This window comes from Myotis nattereri (assembly GCF_964212035.1).
Source record: "Myotis nattereri genome assembly, chromosome: 12".
NCBI classification, from domain to species: domain Eukaryota; kingdom Metazoa; phylum Chordata; class Mammalia; order Chiroptera; family Vespertilionidae; genus Myotis; species Myotis nattereri.
In genome coordinates, this window is record NC_138087.1 from 59,018,856 (window position 1) to 59,035,722 (window position 16,867).

General features: G+C 44.8%; 1 protein-coding gene across 2 annotated transcripts in view; it reads right to left on the minus strand.

Annotated features, from left to right (window-relative positions):
• Positions 1 to 16,867, minus strand: part of GRIN3A (glutamate ionotropic receptor NMDA type subunit 3A) — a gene marked incomplete at its 5' end in the record, with an annotated part of 145,770 nt that overhangs the window by 23,245 nt on the left and 105,658 nt on the right. For both annotated transcript variants that reach the window (XM_081103598.1, XM_081103599.1), the window contains one exon: positions 13,237 to 13,388. In XM_081103598.1, coding sequence (XP_080959724.1) covers positions 13,237 to 13,388 — 152 coding nt within the window. The remainder of the gene's footprint in view (positions 1 to 13,236; positions 13,389 to 16,867) is intronic.

Here is a 16,867-nt window from a genome sequence, read left to right on the forward strand (position 1 = left end):
ACAGCACACACTCCTGCGGATCGCCGGCAGGGGGCATCGCGCTCCTGGGATGGCACGCAATGCTGGATTCCGGGCCTTTTTCAAGACAAGTTCCCAGGAGCAGAGTCTCCATCACCCTATTTCTTTGCATCCATGTCTCATGCACAGTCCCCGTCTCTGCTGGATGGTGCCCGGTGGCCGCCCCGCAGAGCACCGTGTGCCCGGGCAGCCTTTTGCGTGTGTGGAGAGTCCTGGTGGCTCTTGGCCATCTCACTCTCCCCCGCTTCGCTTGAACTGACGTGTCCTTTTACTAGCTGAAGATTAGTATCACCCGCCCTCGCATTCCTTCCCCCTTTAGGAGCACAGCAGGTGCTCCCACTGTACACGAAATCAGTTTGGTTCAGGAACAACACACGGACTCACTCGGGGGAGCCCCAGGCCACAAAATCAATGTGAAGGGGGCAAAAATTCCCTCATTTAAAAAATGCTGGCATGTTCTCTGTGCATCAGTTCAGCTAAAACATCACCTACAGGCAACCATGCTGAAACTGGCACACGGCCACACGGTACCTCACCCCTGGACCCAGACAGTTTAACGGAAAAGGAGAGGTTTGGAGGCTCAAATATTTGATAATGGAATTATTATCCCAACTGGCTGAATTAACTAGATCCGAAAGAGGCATTATAAGATAGAAAGACCCATTATAAAATAGGATGACCCAGCATCAAACCTTACCTGAACAAGTTGCTTAACTTCAGTTTTCCATCTGTAAAATCCAGCCAGTAATAGATTTTGTACACGTGTGTGAGGATTAAAGCTGATGTTAGCCAACGTGATAACTCAGTCATTATTGCTATTATTACTAATCTTATTATTATTTACCCTGCTGGTGGAGAAAGAATACTTGGCAAACTGGACACTTACATGCATGTTATGTCGCTTGAATGAACACCCCCCATATACCGTTTACAGTAGGCCATTCATGGCTCTAAGCATTTTACCAGCGTTACCTTTGGCTCCTCCAGTCCAGCATTCTTTGGGACTGACTACAGACTTTCCACTGCAGGCTTGAGGAATCCAGTAACCAATCTCACTGGCCCATCAGCCACTCTTACGGAACCCTCACTGACTTTCTCCAGAGTTAGCACCCCGATCAATGGTCATCATTTAGAAAGGGGTGATCAGCGTGGACACTTTTAGTAAGTGTATTCCTTTATGAGGGTGTGTTGGTAGGAGGTATCAAGAGGGTAGTAGAGGGAGCACAGGAATTAAACAGACCCTCCCCAGGCTCTACTCTGCCTCTATTAGCTGTGAGCTCTTAGAGGAGCTATTACTGTCCCAGCCTCAGTGTCCTCATCTGTCAAAGGTGATAATAATTACACCCGCGTTATCTACTGCATGTGGCTATTGTAAGAGTGAGATGAGGGAGTGCATATAGAAATACGATGTAAGAGGAGAAATATTATCTCAAGAGTTAACTAATTTAATGAGGGAATAGACAATCTTGGGAAGATGGTACCGTTTCACTGAATGTGTGCAACCAGACTTGCTTTACTCCTGCCTCACAGAGGATGTGATGTGATGTCGGATCTGACATAACATGAGGCTGAGCTCTGTTATTCCCCATTTCATAAACTTCGTATTAGTTCAGCATTGTTACGGGGCTCACTGCCTTGTTTCAATTTTTCTCTGGTGATTAATCTTAGTCATTTCTATGGAAAACAGTTTTTGTTACTCTTTTAGCTCAAAACTGTACTGTGGAGGCATCTGGAGAGTTGGACATTCACTGTAGTGACTAAATTAAAAGGGTTGACAGAGTGCTTTGGAAGAAATCAGGAGCCTGATGGTCCTTCCATTTCAGCAAGTTATTCTTTGCTTCCTCAAGAGTTTTCAGGTGAAGAATTATGAGATGATTATGTGCAAAAATAAGACCAATAGAAATGTAAGTGATGAGACCTGAGGCTTATAAAGGCCATTCTGGGAGCTTTACAGGGAACCTGGACCTTTAGCTGGAATGGAAGCCCTCCCCTTTCTGATATTTTGTGACACCTCGCATCATGGCCACTAGATGGCAATCTTCACACACTTTCATGCTTTGTTTACTTCAAGCCTGGAATCTCCAGAGCCTGGAGGCAACTACTTAGCCCACGGAATAATCAGGGAGGAGACCTGTTTCCTGTGATGGATCACCCATAGATTTCAGGGTAAGGAAAGAAAAAAAAAAAAAGGAAGACTCTCACAATAGTCCTAATAGGTCTGGCCACTGTTCACACCTTTTAGTTGCATAGTAAATAAATAACATTCATACATGTTCATGAGCTCACTGAATTTAACCAGAGGAAAAGCAAGAACTATTGACAGTATAATTTATGCCCCCAGCATCTCTGGTGTATAAAAGAGGAGACCCTTATTCCATGAGATCTGTTTACTTGGTCATTAGCCAAGGTGACGGGGGCACTTGCTGGAATTAGTTTTCATTGTATCAGAATTCAAACTTAGTAACCAGAGAGCAACAAAGAAGCCGCCCTAGCCTTGTGATGATATGGGGTGAGAGGAAAACACCAGGAGAATTGTCGAATTGTCCTTCGGTCTCCAGTCTGTCTACCCAGCAACCTGACCTGAAATACCCTCCATCACATTTAAAGTAAAGAGTATTGCTTTTTCTTTCAAGATCTGTTTAAAGTGAATGGCTTGTATAAGCCATCTTGTTTTCTCACTCAAACCTCAAAGCTGAGTTGGAAGAAAGGAATAATATGATACTATAAAAGCTGGTTAATCAACATATGACAGGATAAAGAAGATGTGGAACATATATACAATGGAATACTATTCAGCTGTAAGAAAAGATGAAATACTGCCACTTGCAACAACATGGGTGGATCTTTAGAATATAATAAGTGAAATCAGAAAAAAAAAGCTAAGAACCATATGATTTCACTCAAATGTGGGGTATGAAACAGAAAGCAACAAATAAACAAAAAGAAAAACAAACAAAAGCACATAGATACATACAACAGTGTGGTGGTTACCAGAGGGAAGGAGGTAGGAGGTAGTTAAGGGGGTAAAATATATGGTGACGGAAGATTTGACTCTGGGTGGTGGGCACACAATGCAATATACAAAGTATGTATCATAGAATTGTACACTTGAAACCTATATAATCTAATCAACCAATGACACCCCCATAATTTAATAAAAAACAAAAAACAAAAGTAAAAGCAAGAAAAAAAAAGCTGATTAATCCAGCACTTTACATGAAGAAAATGCCAGAATCATGTATTTCTCAAGTCCTGCCAAAAAAGTTTTCAGTTGTATAACATATATAAGTCATAAAAAAGTTTATGTTGGAATTCTGAGATGCTTATAATTATAAAATGCGCCTGCTTTTTCGCAGTTGGGTCCCTGAGGGAGGGTGCACCAACTGTAATTTCTTGTATGTGCTTATTTACCAAATATGTTTTTCTCCTATGTGCACAGCTCTATACTTAGGGAAGAAGAAGGAAACATTTGTTCAGCTAAGTATACTCCACAAACCAGCTCATTAAATATACTTCACTATTTACAAGTAGACTCTATTAATAATAGTTTTGGGGTTAGGATGGGAAGTTTTTGAAGCTGCATGACTTGCAAAGACACATAATGATGGAGACAGGAGTCAAACCCCAGTGTGTCCACTCCCAGAGCAGAAATTCTTGCCTTTATTCCAGATGGCCTTCCATACGGATCCTAGAAAGGATGTCCCCGCTCTTGCGGAGGTAGGAGGGGGCTACAAGGCAGAACGCAGGAAAAGCGAAAGGCCTATCATTTACTTCTGCTTCTAGCTGTGGCTGCAGAACAGCTGAGCTAGGGAAGGGGGCCAACTGTAACTTTGAATCCCCAAGGAGGGCACCAGTAAGAGGGCGTGGAGTCCCGTCCATCTGGAGGGTGGCATCTCTGGAGGGTGGGGCCAAATGGCATTGCTTATAATTCCATTCTTCAATGTCTTGCTCACGCTTCAGCTGCAGGGTTCTTCCTCTACAAACTCTACCTCCTCCAGGTAGCCTTCGCTGACTCCTTGCTCTCCCATGAGTGAATCATGGGCTTGCCTGTGTCCCAGGCTTTTCTGAGATTGGTTTCCCTTTCTTCGGTGCAATTCCGCTCCACATCCTAAAAGGACACGTGAACAGCTCTGTGCTTCTTGAGGTTTCCAGAAGGGACTACCTGGATAGGTTCCGTGTGACCCCCCGCTTGGCTTAAACATTAAACTTAATTACGTAGGCTATTCCAAGGGAAGCACTCAGCTGTCAAGGTGGCTCTCAGCATACACAGGTTTTCAATTTAGAGTCATCTACAGTCATTAACTTTCCTCGCCTCTCCGTACATTTCAGCAGGTTGAATAGCAGTGACATTTTAAATTGAAAAAGAAAGGGATAGGGATGAGGGGGGAGGGGGAGGGGACAGGGAGCTACTGAGACATGACCTAGTTGTCAAGAGCAGAAAAGACTGCGGTAAAACTACCCCTATTCCCTTTAGGTTTTAAAAAATAAACTGGACAGAAAATTGACCGACATTGAAGCTTCTTGATGTGGCTGTGTGATTTCTTTGGCTTTCAATGTATAGTTGACTAACCCTTCCTTCGCCCCTGCCGCTCAGATCAACAGAGGGAAGAATGGATCTGCCACGAGAAAAGTCTGTTTCCTCAGGGAACAACATTAACAGGTTTCAAATGTGCATAAAGATGCACATTTTGGTAGTCTGGGGCCATGGTCAGGGATGGAGGCCGGGTAGTTCACTGTCCCCCGTGTCCCAGGATCTGTATCTCCTAGGTAGGTCAGGGTTCCTTGAAAATGACCCCCCTTGAGAACCATGGCATTCTCTAACCTGGACTGCTGCACGCTCAGTCTTAAGGTGAAGAAGTGAGCTTAGGAGAGCTGAGGTGATTTGCCCAAGGTCACTCAGTGGGTCATGGTAGGGTCAGGATGGAGACATGTACCACCCACTCAGCACTACTCCACGTCCGGCACCTTTATGTACATTATCTCTATCCCTTATGCTATGTCAGAAACCTCAAATAGCTCTACCTACAGTTTGCAGAAGAGGAAGCTCAGAGAGGTTCGGTAATTTTTGTTCATGGTGTTTTCATGCACCTTTTTGAGGTGGATATATATATATATATATATATATATATATATATAAATATATTTTATTGATTTCTTTACAGAGAGGAAGGGAGAGGGATGGAGAGTTAGAAACATCATCAGCTGCCTCCTGCACACCCGCTACGAGGATGTGCCTGCAACCAAGGTACATGCCCTTGACCAGAATCGAACCTGTGACCCTTTAGTCCGCAGGCCAATGCTCTATCCACTGAGCCAAACCGGTTAGGGCTGATGTGGGTATTTTGACACCATGGTTATGTTTACATTTGTTCCCCTACAGCAGTTGTTCTCAACCTTCCTAATGCCACGACCCTTTAATACAGTTCCTCATGTTGTGGTGACCCCCAACCATAAAATTATTTTCGTTGCTACTTCATAACTGTAATTTTGCTACTGTTATGAATCTTAATGTAAATATCTGATATACAGGATGTATTTTCATTGTTACAAATTGAACGTAATTAAAGCATAGTGATTAATCGCAAAAACAATATGTAATTATATATGTGTTTTCCGATGGTCTTAGGCAACACTTGTGAAAGGGTCGTTCAACCCCCAAAGGGGTCTTGACCCACAGGTTGAGAACTGCTGCTCTACAGGCTCCTGAAAACACACAATTTAAACTTAGGCTTTTAAAAAATTACTTAATAGTGTCCTTAACAGACATCTTCAGCCCTGCCCTGTGGCCCATCCCTTACTGGAAGTTCAGGATTGGGGAGGTCAAGGATGGGAAGGGTCAAGAGTGCATTAAAGGTCAGGTAGAGGTTGGCAGCTAGAAATGGGGTGAGGTCAGGGAGGAAGTAAGTTCAGGGATGGGGGGGAGGGTCAAGTTGAAGGTGAGGTCAAGGATGGAATGGGGCAAAGTTTCCTACAGTGCACTTGCCTTGATCATAACGAACACTGGAAAGTGTGATGATTTACTTTTCGACTGTTTCAAACGTTACTGCTCCTTTTTTCTACCCCATGCAATCGAACTCCCTGGATTCCAAGGATAGAGCTCCTTTCACTGCAACCTTTGACCTCTTGCTTAGTGAGTATTTGTTTCCCTCAGCACTCAGGAACAACATGAACCCCCTGGATTCAGAGACAGAAAACCTTGTAACAACCCAGCAAGATATGAATTAAACTGGGGCGCCAAGGGGCTACGTAAATTTCCCAGCGATAGAAAGCTGCCTGGCCCTCGTAGTCATGGAAGAGCCAGGGTGGTCTGACTCCTAAGACCAGGGTCGTTTCAGTGGACCTGGTCCTACTTCTCTCTCCTTCCAGCACAAGGCCTGGCCTCTGCCTGCAGGTGGACCCTCTGTCTGCAGGTGGGGGAGCTGCATTCTCAGATGGTCAGGCTGTAGCACTTTCTTCTAACTGGCCCAGCCCCATAAGGGGCGTGTGGACATTCTCTTGCCCTGCGCCCCCCCCCCCCCGCCCCAATCCACTCCTCACCTTTCCCCATCCTGCTTTGCGCCCTGGGAAGGTCTCCTATGGGCCCCACAGATGGCTGCCTTGATTTAAGGCAGTGGAGGGAGATGGGAACATGAAGGAGATTGATGTCAGGCATTTACTCCCTGGCCCTCTCGTCCAGGTCACTGGGGTTTTCCCTAACCAGGGGCGCCAGCTCCGATAGAAAGCCCCCTCTGTTCCCCACTGGGTTCTAGGAATGGCGCTCCCCGTTGTCCCCCCTTGAGTCTGGGCGTGGTAATGGCTCCTTCACGGTACCTGCCCTGGGAGACTGCACTCTTTCGGTTGGTTTCCTTAAACTATATCTTTGCAAATGGTTTCTGGAGAACTCTACTCAGACTGTTTGAGTGTGGTATTTATTTTGTGCCAAGATCACCGTTCCCTCTTCCCTTTTTACTATTCCCAGTTGGTTAAAGATACGTTATTCAGCCCATTACTTACAGTAGACTTTAGAAAAGAGGTGTCGTCATGTATCTTAATATCATTCCTTGAAGAATCTGGGGAGTTGGCTAAACTGTGATCTGCTGACTTCCCTTTCCTGATTTGTAAATAACGGATTTTACAAGACATTACCTGGAGCTCTTAAATTCACTCAGTGACTTGAAAAAAAAATTAAATTTTTTTTTTTTGTTCTGAGACAAAGGAAATGAAGGACATGTAAAGCCTGCCATATGCTTTCCCCGTGGAATTGATCTACGATGAGTCTACTGTGGGCAGAGGCACGGCTGTGCGGGAGGATTGTGTGGAAACATCTAAGGGCAATTTAAAATTCCGCTCTGAAAATTGCCGGAGTCTGGTCCGCAGAATTGGACTTGCAATTTCCTAGGTGACTCTGGGGAGGAGATAAAGCCCTGGAATTTGGAAAAAATGAGTTTTTCCTCCAGAGAAACCGTCGCTAGACAGTTCTGGGGTTGCTGAGAAATGAGAGGGGAATAGATCAAGGTTCTCACAAGGGACCAGGTATTAATGTCCAACTGTCAAAAGTGTTTCTCACGTCTTATTACCAGGTGACCATAGAATTCCTTAGCTGAACTAGGATACTGTTTTTGGAGTGAAAGGGTGTTAATTACTCTGTGGCAATAGACATAGACTTGGACACGGAATTGGAAGGTAAGGTCAGAAATAAATAGCCGGCCGGTGTGGCTCAGTGGTTGAGTGTCGATTATGAACTGGGAGGTCACGGTTCGATGCACATGCCTGAGTTGCAGTTGCAAACGTTACTGCTCAAGCCCCCACTGGGGCATATGCGCTGACCAGGAATCAGTCCCAGTGTGGGGTGTGCAGGAGGCAGCCAGTCAGTGATTCTCTCTCATCATTCATGCATTTATCTCTTTCTCCCTCTCCCTTCCTCTCTGAAATCAATTAAAAAAAATAGGTATTTTAAAAAAGAAATAAACAGAGAAACATCTTCCTCAAGAGGACCTGTTAGGTAAGATGCCCTCCAGAACATACCTGCTTCTGCTGCCCTGTGCCCTGCACCCCTTCCCTGACCCCCAGGGGAAGGAGGTGGGACATCTTCATTTAATGACTATTTTATTTATTCTGCACAAGAGCCACTGAAGAGATGAAGAAGCTGAGACTAAGGTGGGTTAGGGACTTGCCCAGATAAGTTGATGGTAGAGGCAGGCCTCAAATATGTCTTGTCGGATTTCAAAATAAGTCCTGGTTTCTTACACTAATACAGCCCAGCAGTGCATGATATTTGAGGTTAAAAGAATAGCAAACAAAGCATTGCCAGGCATGCTTCCTTCTTCTGACCTTTTCCGGGAGAAAGCTTAAAAAAAGAGGCAGCAAACAGGTGGAGACTCGTGGAAGTTCAGTCCATGAGCTGAAGATTGGCTTCATTTCATTCCATTCCATCTTTAGGTTCGGTGACATCCTGAAATTCTGTCTTGGGTTGTTCCAGACAATGTGCCACAAGGATATGTACTGGTGTTTAAATGCACACAGGTGAGTGTCATTAAAAGCAGTTTGTTATTGCCTAGGCCAGGATCTGCCATAGTGCAGACCACCATCCCTGAGAAAGAAGAGCTCCATGTGTGTTCATAACATCCCCTGAGGCTGAGGCTGGGCCTCCTAGCTCTACACACATGAATGTCATCAGAATCTTCTTTACTTCGTATATGTATAACTGATTTCAGAGAGGAATGGAGAAGGAGAGATAGAAACATCAATGATGAGAGAGAATCATTGATTGGCTGCCTCCTGCATGCCCCCTACCGGAGATCAAGCCCTCAACTGGGGCATATGCACTGACCAGGAATCGAACCATGACCTTCTGGTTCATAAGTTGATGCTCAACCACTGAGCCACACCGGCTGGGCTGAAGTTCTTTATTTCTGTCTCTGAAGTTCCGACTAAGGATATACCTCTTTTCCATTCTCCTCTTTCCTACACTTCTCTCTCCCTTCTAAATTCAGCTGACCTGGAAAGCGGGACCAGGGTTGTCTCAACAATAACTTGATGGTTATGCAGAAACTGAGATTCAGAATGGCCGAGTAACATGTCCAGTATCACATAGCTAGTAAGGTTCAAACCTACAACTATTTACAGTTGTTCAGATGGAAAATAACATAGTAATCTATATACATAAAAAGCCAGTGACCGTAACACCGTAAGGACCGCAACGACTGGTCCCTATCATGCTCACTGTGGCCAGCGAACCGGCCCGATCAGGGGGTGCGGCCGGCCAGCCAACCTCCCGCAGCCCCAACCCCTAGCCGACCCACTCCTGATGGGACTCTCCCACCCTGATCAAGGGCGAGGCCGGCTGGCCAAACATCCCCTCTAACCCCCTGCCCTTTCCCCCAGCCAGCCTCACCTCTGATTGGCCCACCCCACCACGACAGGCCTGCAGCCCCTTCTCCCAAGCTGGCCCCACCCCCAATGGGCCCCCACCACCCTGATCAGCCCACAGCCCCTCCCCATGGCCAGCCCCACCCCAGATCGGACCCCCAACCCTGATCAGGGGCAGGGCTGGCTGGCCAACCACCCATGACCCCTCCCCCAGACTGTTGGTCCCCAGTTGGCACCCCCCACCCCATTTGGGGGCATGGCCGGCTGGCCCACCACCCCTCCCCATGGTCGGCCCCGCCCCCAATTGGCCTCCCAACCCCAATCGGGGGTGGGGCCCGCTGGCCCCGACCGGGGTAGGCTGGCTGGCAAACCTCCCACCATCTCCTCCTTCCTACAGGCCCAGCCTTGATCTGCCCTGATTGGGGCCGGGCTGGCCAGACCCCACCCATGTACTAATTCGTGCACTGGGCCTCTAGTTAATAAATAATAATACAAGAATAAACTCTGTGGTTTGCATACTCACAACTGTAAACCAGGATGCTATAAAGGGAAACCATAGTCACTGTATCTAGGTTGGGAGGGCTCTTCAGGATGATCCAACCCAAATACCTCACTATATATATATACTGGCTGGAAGTGGGCCAGTTGAGAGAGAGAGAAGCAACTTTCCCATCCACAGAGCCGGTGCAGAAGTAATGGGTTGTCAATTTAGCATCCACTCTCTTGTCTTCTCCTTCCTAAAGGAGTTCTGCTTTTGTTTAGGTCTTCACTCTGATCTGGGTGAGTGTGTTTCAAGAGAAGCTGTCGCATCACCAAACCCAGGGGGTGAGTCACAGTTGGTAAGTTACCATGGGGATCCCATTACTCTCACTGTGGATTGGTTTAGACATGAGCTGATGACACAATATTGGCCAATGAAATATGAGGAAGTTTACTGGCTGCAGAAACCAGAGAAGCCAGCCCTTTGAACACCCTAGTCATTTGAAAAACCCCAGCCCTTTGAAAACTCCCAACTCTTTGCATACCCTCAGGCTTTTGCAACCCTCAGCCAGTATTACCTGTAAACTGCCCATTTTGCATACCCATTCTTTTTTATTTTTTAAATTCCTTATTGTTGAAAGTATTACATATATCTCCTTTCCCCCCCATTAACCTCTCCACGCCCCCTCCCGCCCCCCCAGCAAAGGCCCTCATTCCCCTACCGTCTGTGTCCATTGGTTATGCTTATATGCACGCATTCAAGTCCTTTGATTGATCTCTTATCCTCCCCCTGCCCCCACCTTCCTTCTGAGGTTGGATGGTCTGTTCAAATTGCAGCTGGCTTATGGTGGGGGAGGGGAGGGAAGATTTTTGTGGATGACCTGCTGTTCTCTCATACTGCCAGCATTATTCCCTGTATGTCTCTACACATGGCCTTGTAAGGATTTAGGGGCCACCCAATTCAGTATCGCCTCATCTTATCCTATACTAGTGGCCCGGTGCATGAAATTCGTGCACATTAAAAGGGAATTAATTAGAGGAAACATTTTAATATTGCTATTTGCCCTTTCTCTATAATAGAAGTATCAGAGATGAAAGAAAATTAGTAAAATGTATATGAAAATCTTTATCCTATCAGAGTCTGGGGTGCACCATGGGACCCAGAGTGAAGTCCTCATCCACCTGCGTGCTCTTCGAAATCATGCTGAGACCCAGACCTGGCCAGCCCCACCCCCATTGGGTGAGATCCAGACCCAGCTGGCCCCACCCCGGTCAAGCCCCTCCAGGTGGGGGACGCAGCCTCAGGTCCCCCGGCACACCCTCAGGTCCCCCAGCCTGGCGCTGAGGCGGGGGGTGCCACCTGAGGTCCCCCGTCAAGCCCCGCAGGGCAGGGGTGGGGCTTGAGGTCCCCTGTTAAGCCCTGCTAGGTGGGGGGGCGTGGCCTCAGGTACCCCCCACCTGGCCTGCTGCTATGGAGCCTCAGGTCCCTGCTGATTGCTTGTTACGGCTCGTTACAGGAACCCCACCTCCGCTGTGGGCATAGCCATCTAATGACGGTGTTATAGTGTGAGGGTCAATTTGCATATTACCTATTTATTATATAGGATAATAAAGAGCTAATATGCTAAATAGACCGGATGGTAGAATGACCTTCCTGAACGACCAGTGGGTGGGGGGGGGGGGAGAGGGGGAGTGGGGCCGCAGGGCTGGAAGGCAGCCGGGGCTGTAAGGGCCGAGGCAGCCGGGCCTGTGAGGGCCACGCACCTTGCACAAATTTCATGCATTGGGCCTCTAGTCTTAAAGAATTACCTCCGAAAAAACTCTATTTCCAAATAAGGTCACATTCTGAAGTTCTGGATAGACGTTAACTTTGCGGGGGACATTATTCAACCTAACATACTACCAATATCACACTTGCTTTATGTTCTGACCTTTTGCTTCCCAACTTCTTCTCATATATATTGTTTGGTTTCTCTGGTTCATTTATTCCACAATTACTTACTGAGTGCCTACTATGAAGCAGGCATTGAGAACAGAACAGTAAACAACATGTTTGCCCCTTGAGGTCCTATAATCTAAATGGAGAACTACACTAATATAATAACTGATTAAATATACGTTAATGAATAATAAAATTTAAATGATGCTAAGGGCTATGAAATAATGTGAGAGATGAGATATAAAGGGAGATATGATTCAGATTGAATCAGGAACAATGGCAGGCTCTGAAGAAGGGAGATTTCAGCTGGGAGTTTATAATGAGAAGGCATTAGCTGGGTAAGTGTCAGGGGGAAGAGTATTTAAGGAGGAGGAGGCAACAGCATGTGCAGAGACCCGAAGGCAGGGAAGCCACTGGGGTATCTCTACCTAAAATGACTCCAGTGGTGGGGCTGTAATGATCTAAGAGGAAGTGGCATGAGATGAGGCTGAAGACTTAGGCAGGGTCACATCCCACAGGGCACGGCAGGCCATGCTCAGTACTTTAGATTGTTCCCTAATTAACATGAGGCCATTGCAGGCTCCTAAGCAGAACCGTGATCTACCATGTGGAGAACTAATTGAAGAAAGGCGGGGATGAAAACAGAGAGACCAGTGGGGAGACTGTTACAGTGGCCCAGCTGAGGGACGATGGCTTGGAGACTAAAGTGATAACCGTGGAGATGGCAACACATGGGCATATTTGGGGCATATTTTATAGAAAGAAGAGATGTGGCTTGCTGATGGATATAGAGGGTGAGACGTGGGAGGCATTAAGGACACCTGCCAGCTTATGGAAACAGTAACGGATGGACAGAGGTACCACTGCCAAGATGTGACGCACGGGAGGAAGAGCACAGTTAGGCAGGAAGATCAAGGATTCGGCTTTTGACAAGTTAAATATGAGATGCCTATAGAATAGTCACGTGGGGATGTCAAGTAGGAAATCAGATACATGGTTCTGGAACTCAGGAGAAGAGTCTGTGTTGAAATACATAGTTGGGCGTCATTGGTAAATACAAGCTGTTTGAAGCCATTATCGTTGGCTTTAGATTTTTTTTTCTTCTTCTTCTTTTAAATGTCAGGCTGACCTTGTGCTGGTTTATTTGGCTTCTTTTTTAAATGCCTCAGCTCTCGGGGCTCTTGGTTCACCTTTTAGTTTCCTATCTTAATCATCCAATTTCTGGCTCACTTTGCAGGTTTCTTTATAATTACATCGTAAAGGCAGAGCATTGCCATGAAAGCAGGTTCTGATTATCTGTATGCCGTGGGCAAATCACTTAAGATCTCTGGGTATTCGTTTCACATCTATAAAAGGGAATTGGCTGTTTTCAGTTAAAAAAAAAACCCCAACACCTATTCTTCAAGGTAAAGCTGTACAAAGCGTTAACGTTATCCGCAGTTTTCCCTTACCTCGGTGACAGCAAAACTCCTCTTGCCACAGGGAACCACCTTGTACCACTTGTCGTGCAGCACATCCATAAACCCGTGGGACTTGTATTGACTGATCAGCTCAGATATGTTGGAGGTCAGTGGGGAGTTGGGTGGGAGCCCGATGCCATATCCTAGGAGAAAAGATAGTCTCAGATTGAGTTTTTCACGGAGAGGCTCCTAAGAGGTTGCCACTACACTCATGTGATATGGCCATTAGGCCTGGTAACAAGGGTAGGGCGAACCATCACCATCTTGCCTTCAAAGGACTCAAAAGGTACCTAAGGTATGATTACCTTCGATCTGCTGCCCCTCAGAGTAGATGAGTCTGGAAAGGAGAGGAATGGGCTGTGCATAGTATACAGGTGGCACATTGTATCCCAACACCTCTGCGCTTCCTTTCAAGATATTTCCTGGAAGCCATCGTTGAGGTATTAAGCAGGGCTAGGATCCCCTATCTGCCTCTGCTAGAGCCCTTCCTCTAGACCAGGGGTGGGGACGTCTGGCCTGAAGGCTGTATAAGGCCCGCAAAATCATTTGGCCTGACCCTGCCATGGCATCAGGGGTGAGTTAATTAAGTGTTTGACTAAATATAGCAGGCTAATTTTCAAGCCGTTAATTTTGTATGGCCGAGGAATGATGTTATAAATATCCAAAAGGCCCTTGGCAGAAAAAAGGTTCCCCATCCCTGCTCTAGATCTGAAGTACACACAAGTGGGTTGTAATTATAATCTGGCTTATGACATAGTCTCATCATTGGTCATGCATGACCCTCTTTTACTTTTATTTTGTTTATTTTTAAATAGTAAGACCATGAAACATATGCTGTAGCATAACTAAAATATCAATAACAACTTATAATTAACTTCAATGATTAAAAAAATGAGTCTGGTAATGCCAAGTGTGGGAGAGGACAGATCAATAAGATTACTTACACATTGTTCATGGTCATGCAAATTGATATGACCCCTTTGGAAAACAGTTTGATATTTCAAGTACTCATTAAATTTTGTATAGGTGAACGTTTATATACTCTAAGACCAGCAGTTTTAAGTACATTCTCAAAAAAGTCTTCCACAAACACACCAGGAGATATGCTATGAGAGTCACTGTTCACAATAGCAAAAACTGCAAACAACCCAAAGGTGCTTTGACAAGAGGAAGGAAAATAAATAGTGGAATATTTACACAATTGGAATATTATATAGTGTAAAACATATTAATTATAACTACATGCAATAATACGATGACTCTTAGCAATAAGATACGGACTGAGCCTGGCCACAGTGGCTCAGTGGTTAAGCGTGGACCTATGAACCAGGAGGTCATGGTTCGATTCCCAGTATGGGCCTATGCTCTGGTTGCGGGCTTGATCCCCACGCGTGCAGGAGGCAGGTGATCAATGATTCTATCTCATCAGTGATGTTTCTATCTCTCTCCCTCTCCATTCTTCTCTGAAATTGATAAAGATATATTAAAAAAAAAAAAGATACGGAGTGAAAAGGGCCAGTTCCAGAAAATTACAGCATGAATTCATTGTGTAAATGTAAAAAGATTCAAAATGAAACAATCTACTTTTAGGGATTCATATGTATGTGATTAAAGTATGTTTAGAAAAAACATCAAGGGAATGATAAACCAAAAGTCCAGGATAGTAGTTACTGAAGGCGAGGGAGTCAGGGGAAAGGATGCGGGAGGAACACAGGTGGAGGGAATTTGGGGTCAGCTCTTTTAAGCAGCTTGGACCCTATAGCCTCACTCTCTGTGGCTTTATTTGCTTTCCAAACTGTTACTGCACTGTGAATCTCTTTGATGAGCCATGTGGAAGAGTTAATTACCTGCATTTTATCTTGAGCTACTGAATAGGAGAATTTTTTAAAAAAAGATATTTTGCCCTCAAGATAATTGAGGAAGATAAACTAAAAATATAGTTACTTTCTTTTTCACAGATAAAAACTAACAGGCTGTCACGAGTCCAAAGATATTTACCGGTGACAAATACCTGCCATAATTATTGTATCTTAACAATTTATTTCCAAGTAGATTAGTTTTTGTTCCTATTTTTATTGCAGAGACATAAATTACACAAATCCTTCCTTAAAAAAGGATGAGGTCTGAGATGTGTGCATAACCAATAAAAGAAAAGACATAACTAATGCGGAGAAGATTTTTGAGTTTTGAAGAGCTGCATGTTTCTTTTCCCTGGTAATTTTGTTTGTTCCTTAACAATGGCAAGTCAAGGAAATGTTGACAATGTCAAGAGCATGATTAGAATTTTTAATATACAAAGCTATTTTGAGGGCCTGTTTTGTGCCTAGTTTTGGTTGGAGAGGCAAGACTGAGAACAAAAGGCTTTACATGAGCAGCCTGTTCTGCAGATGTTATCATAAAATAACATTTTTTTGTGATGAATAATTGTAAGGATGTAGCAGTTTTCTTTAGAAACATTTCTTATAATGAATGCTATTGACAGTTCCGTCGCACATACATTCACTCAATACTTATTTACATGCCAGGCACAATCCTAGGCACGTGTATAATAATATTCACTGACTTACTGATTCACTCATTTATTCCATGGACAAATACACTGAGTGAACAGGCACTGTGTTGAGTGGTCGGGATTTAGCAGTGAGCAAGGCAGATATGGCCCCTGTAGCTGCAGTGTATCCACTCCATTAGGGAGACAGATATGAAACAATGACTGTACAATGATTATTTTATTACATTGAGATAAGTGCCATGAGAATGAAGAACTGGGGCATCCACAAACATATAGTAGGAGGAACTGGAACTCTCTGGTGGAAGCGGGTTAATGGTCAGGATAAGTAGGCCTGGTTTGCTGAATATTATTATATTTTTTCACAATATATTACAAACTATTATATCTAATAGTCTGTAACTAACAAAAATACTATAAAAATACAATAATAATCAGCTCCTGTGGCAATAGTTTTCAACAACAATGACAAATACATCTAATATTTATCGAGGGCTTATTATATACCAAGTCCTGCTCTATAATAAACCTTTTGCAAACCTTACCCTGTTTCGCAGATCATGCACTAGACCAGCGGTTCTCAATCTGTGGGTCACAACCCTTTTGGGGGTCTAACGACCCTTTCACAGGGGTTGCCCAAATACATCCTGCATATCAGATATTTACATTACGATTCATAACAGTAGCAAAATTACAGTTATGAAGTAGCAGCGAAAATAATTTTATGATTGGGGGTCACCACACCATGAGGAACTGTATTAAAGGGTCGCGGCATTAGGAAGGTTGAGAACCACTGCACTAGACTAAGATAGTGTACTAGAGTGTGGCATACAGTTCAGTGAAATCACTCTGAAATTCTGATTATAAGAACTAGAACATACTGAGACCTACTGTGTGCCAGACTGTGTGTCTAATTCCTTTGGTAACCCAAGCAGAATATGTATTCCTCAAGTATTAAAGACTGAATAAGTGAACTGCCCAATGTCACACAGCTCATAGTTGGCAAAGCTAGCGTTTGAAAATAGGTCTGTTTGAGTCTAAAGCCAGTGCTCTGTCCACTGTATCTAGTATAGCATGTGACCAAGTCAAGGAAATGCTTGGCTATTTCCGCCC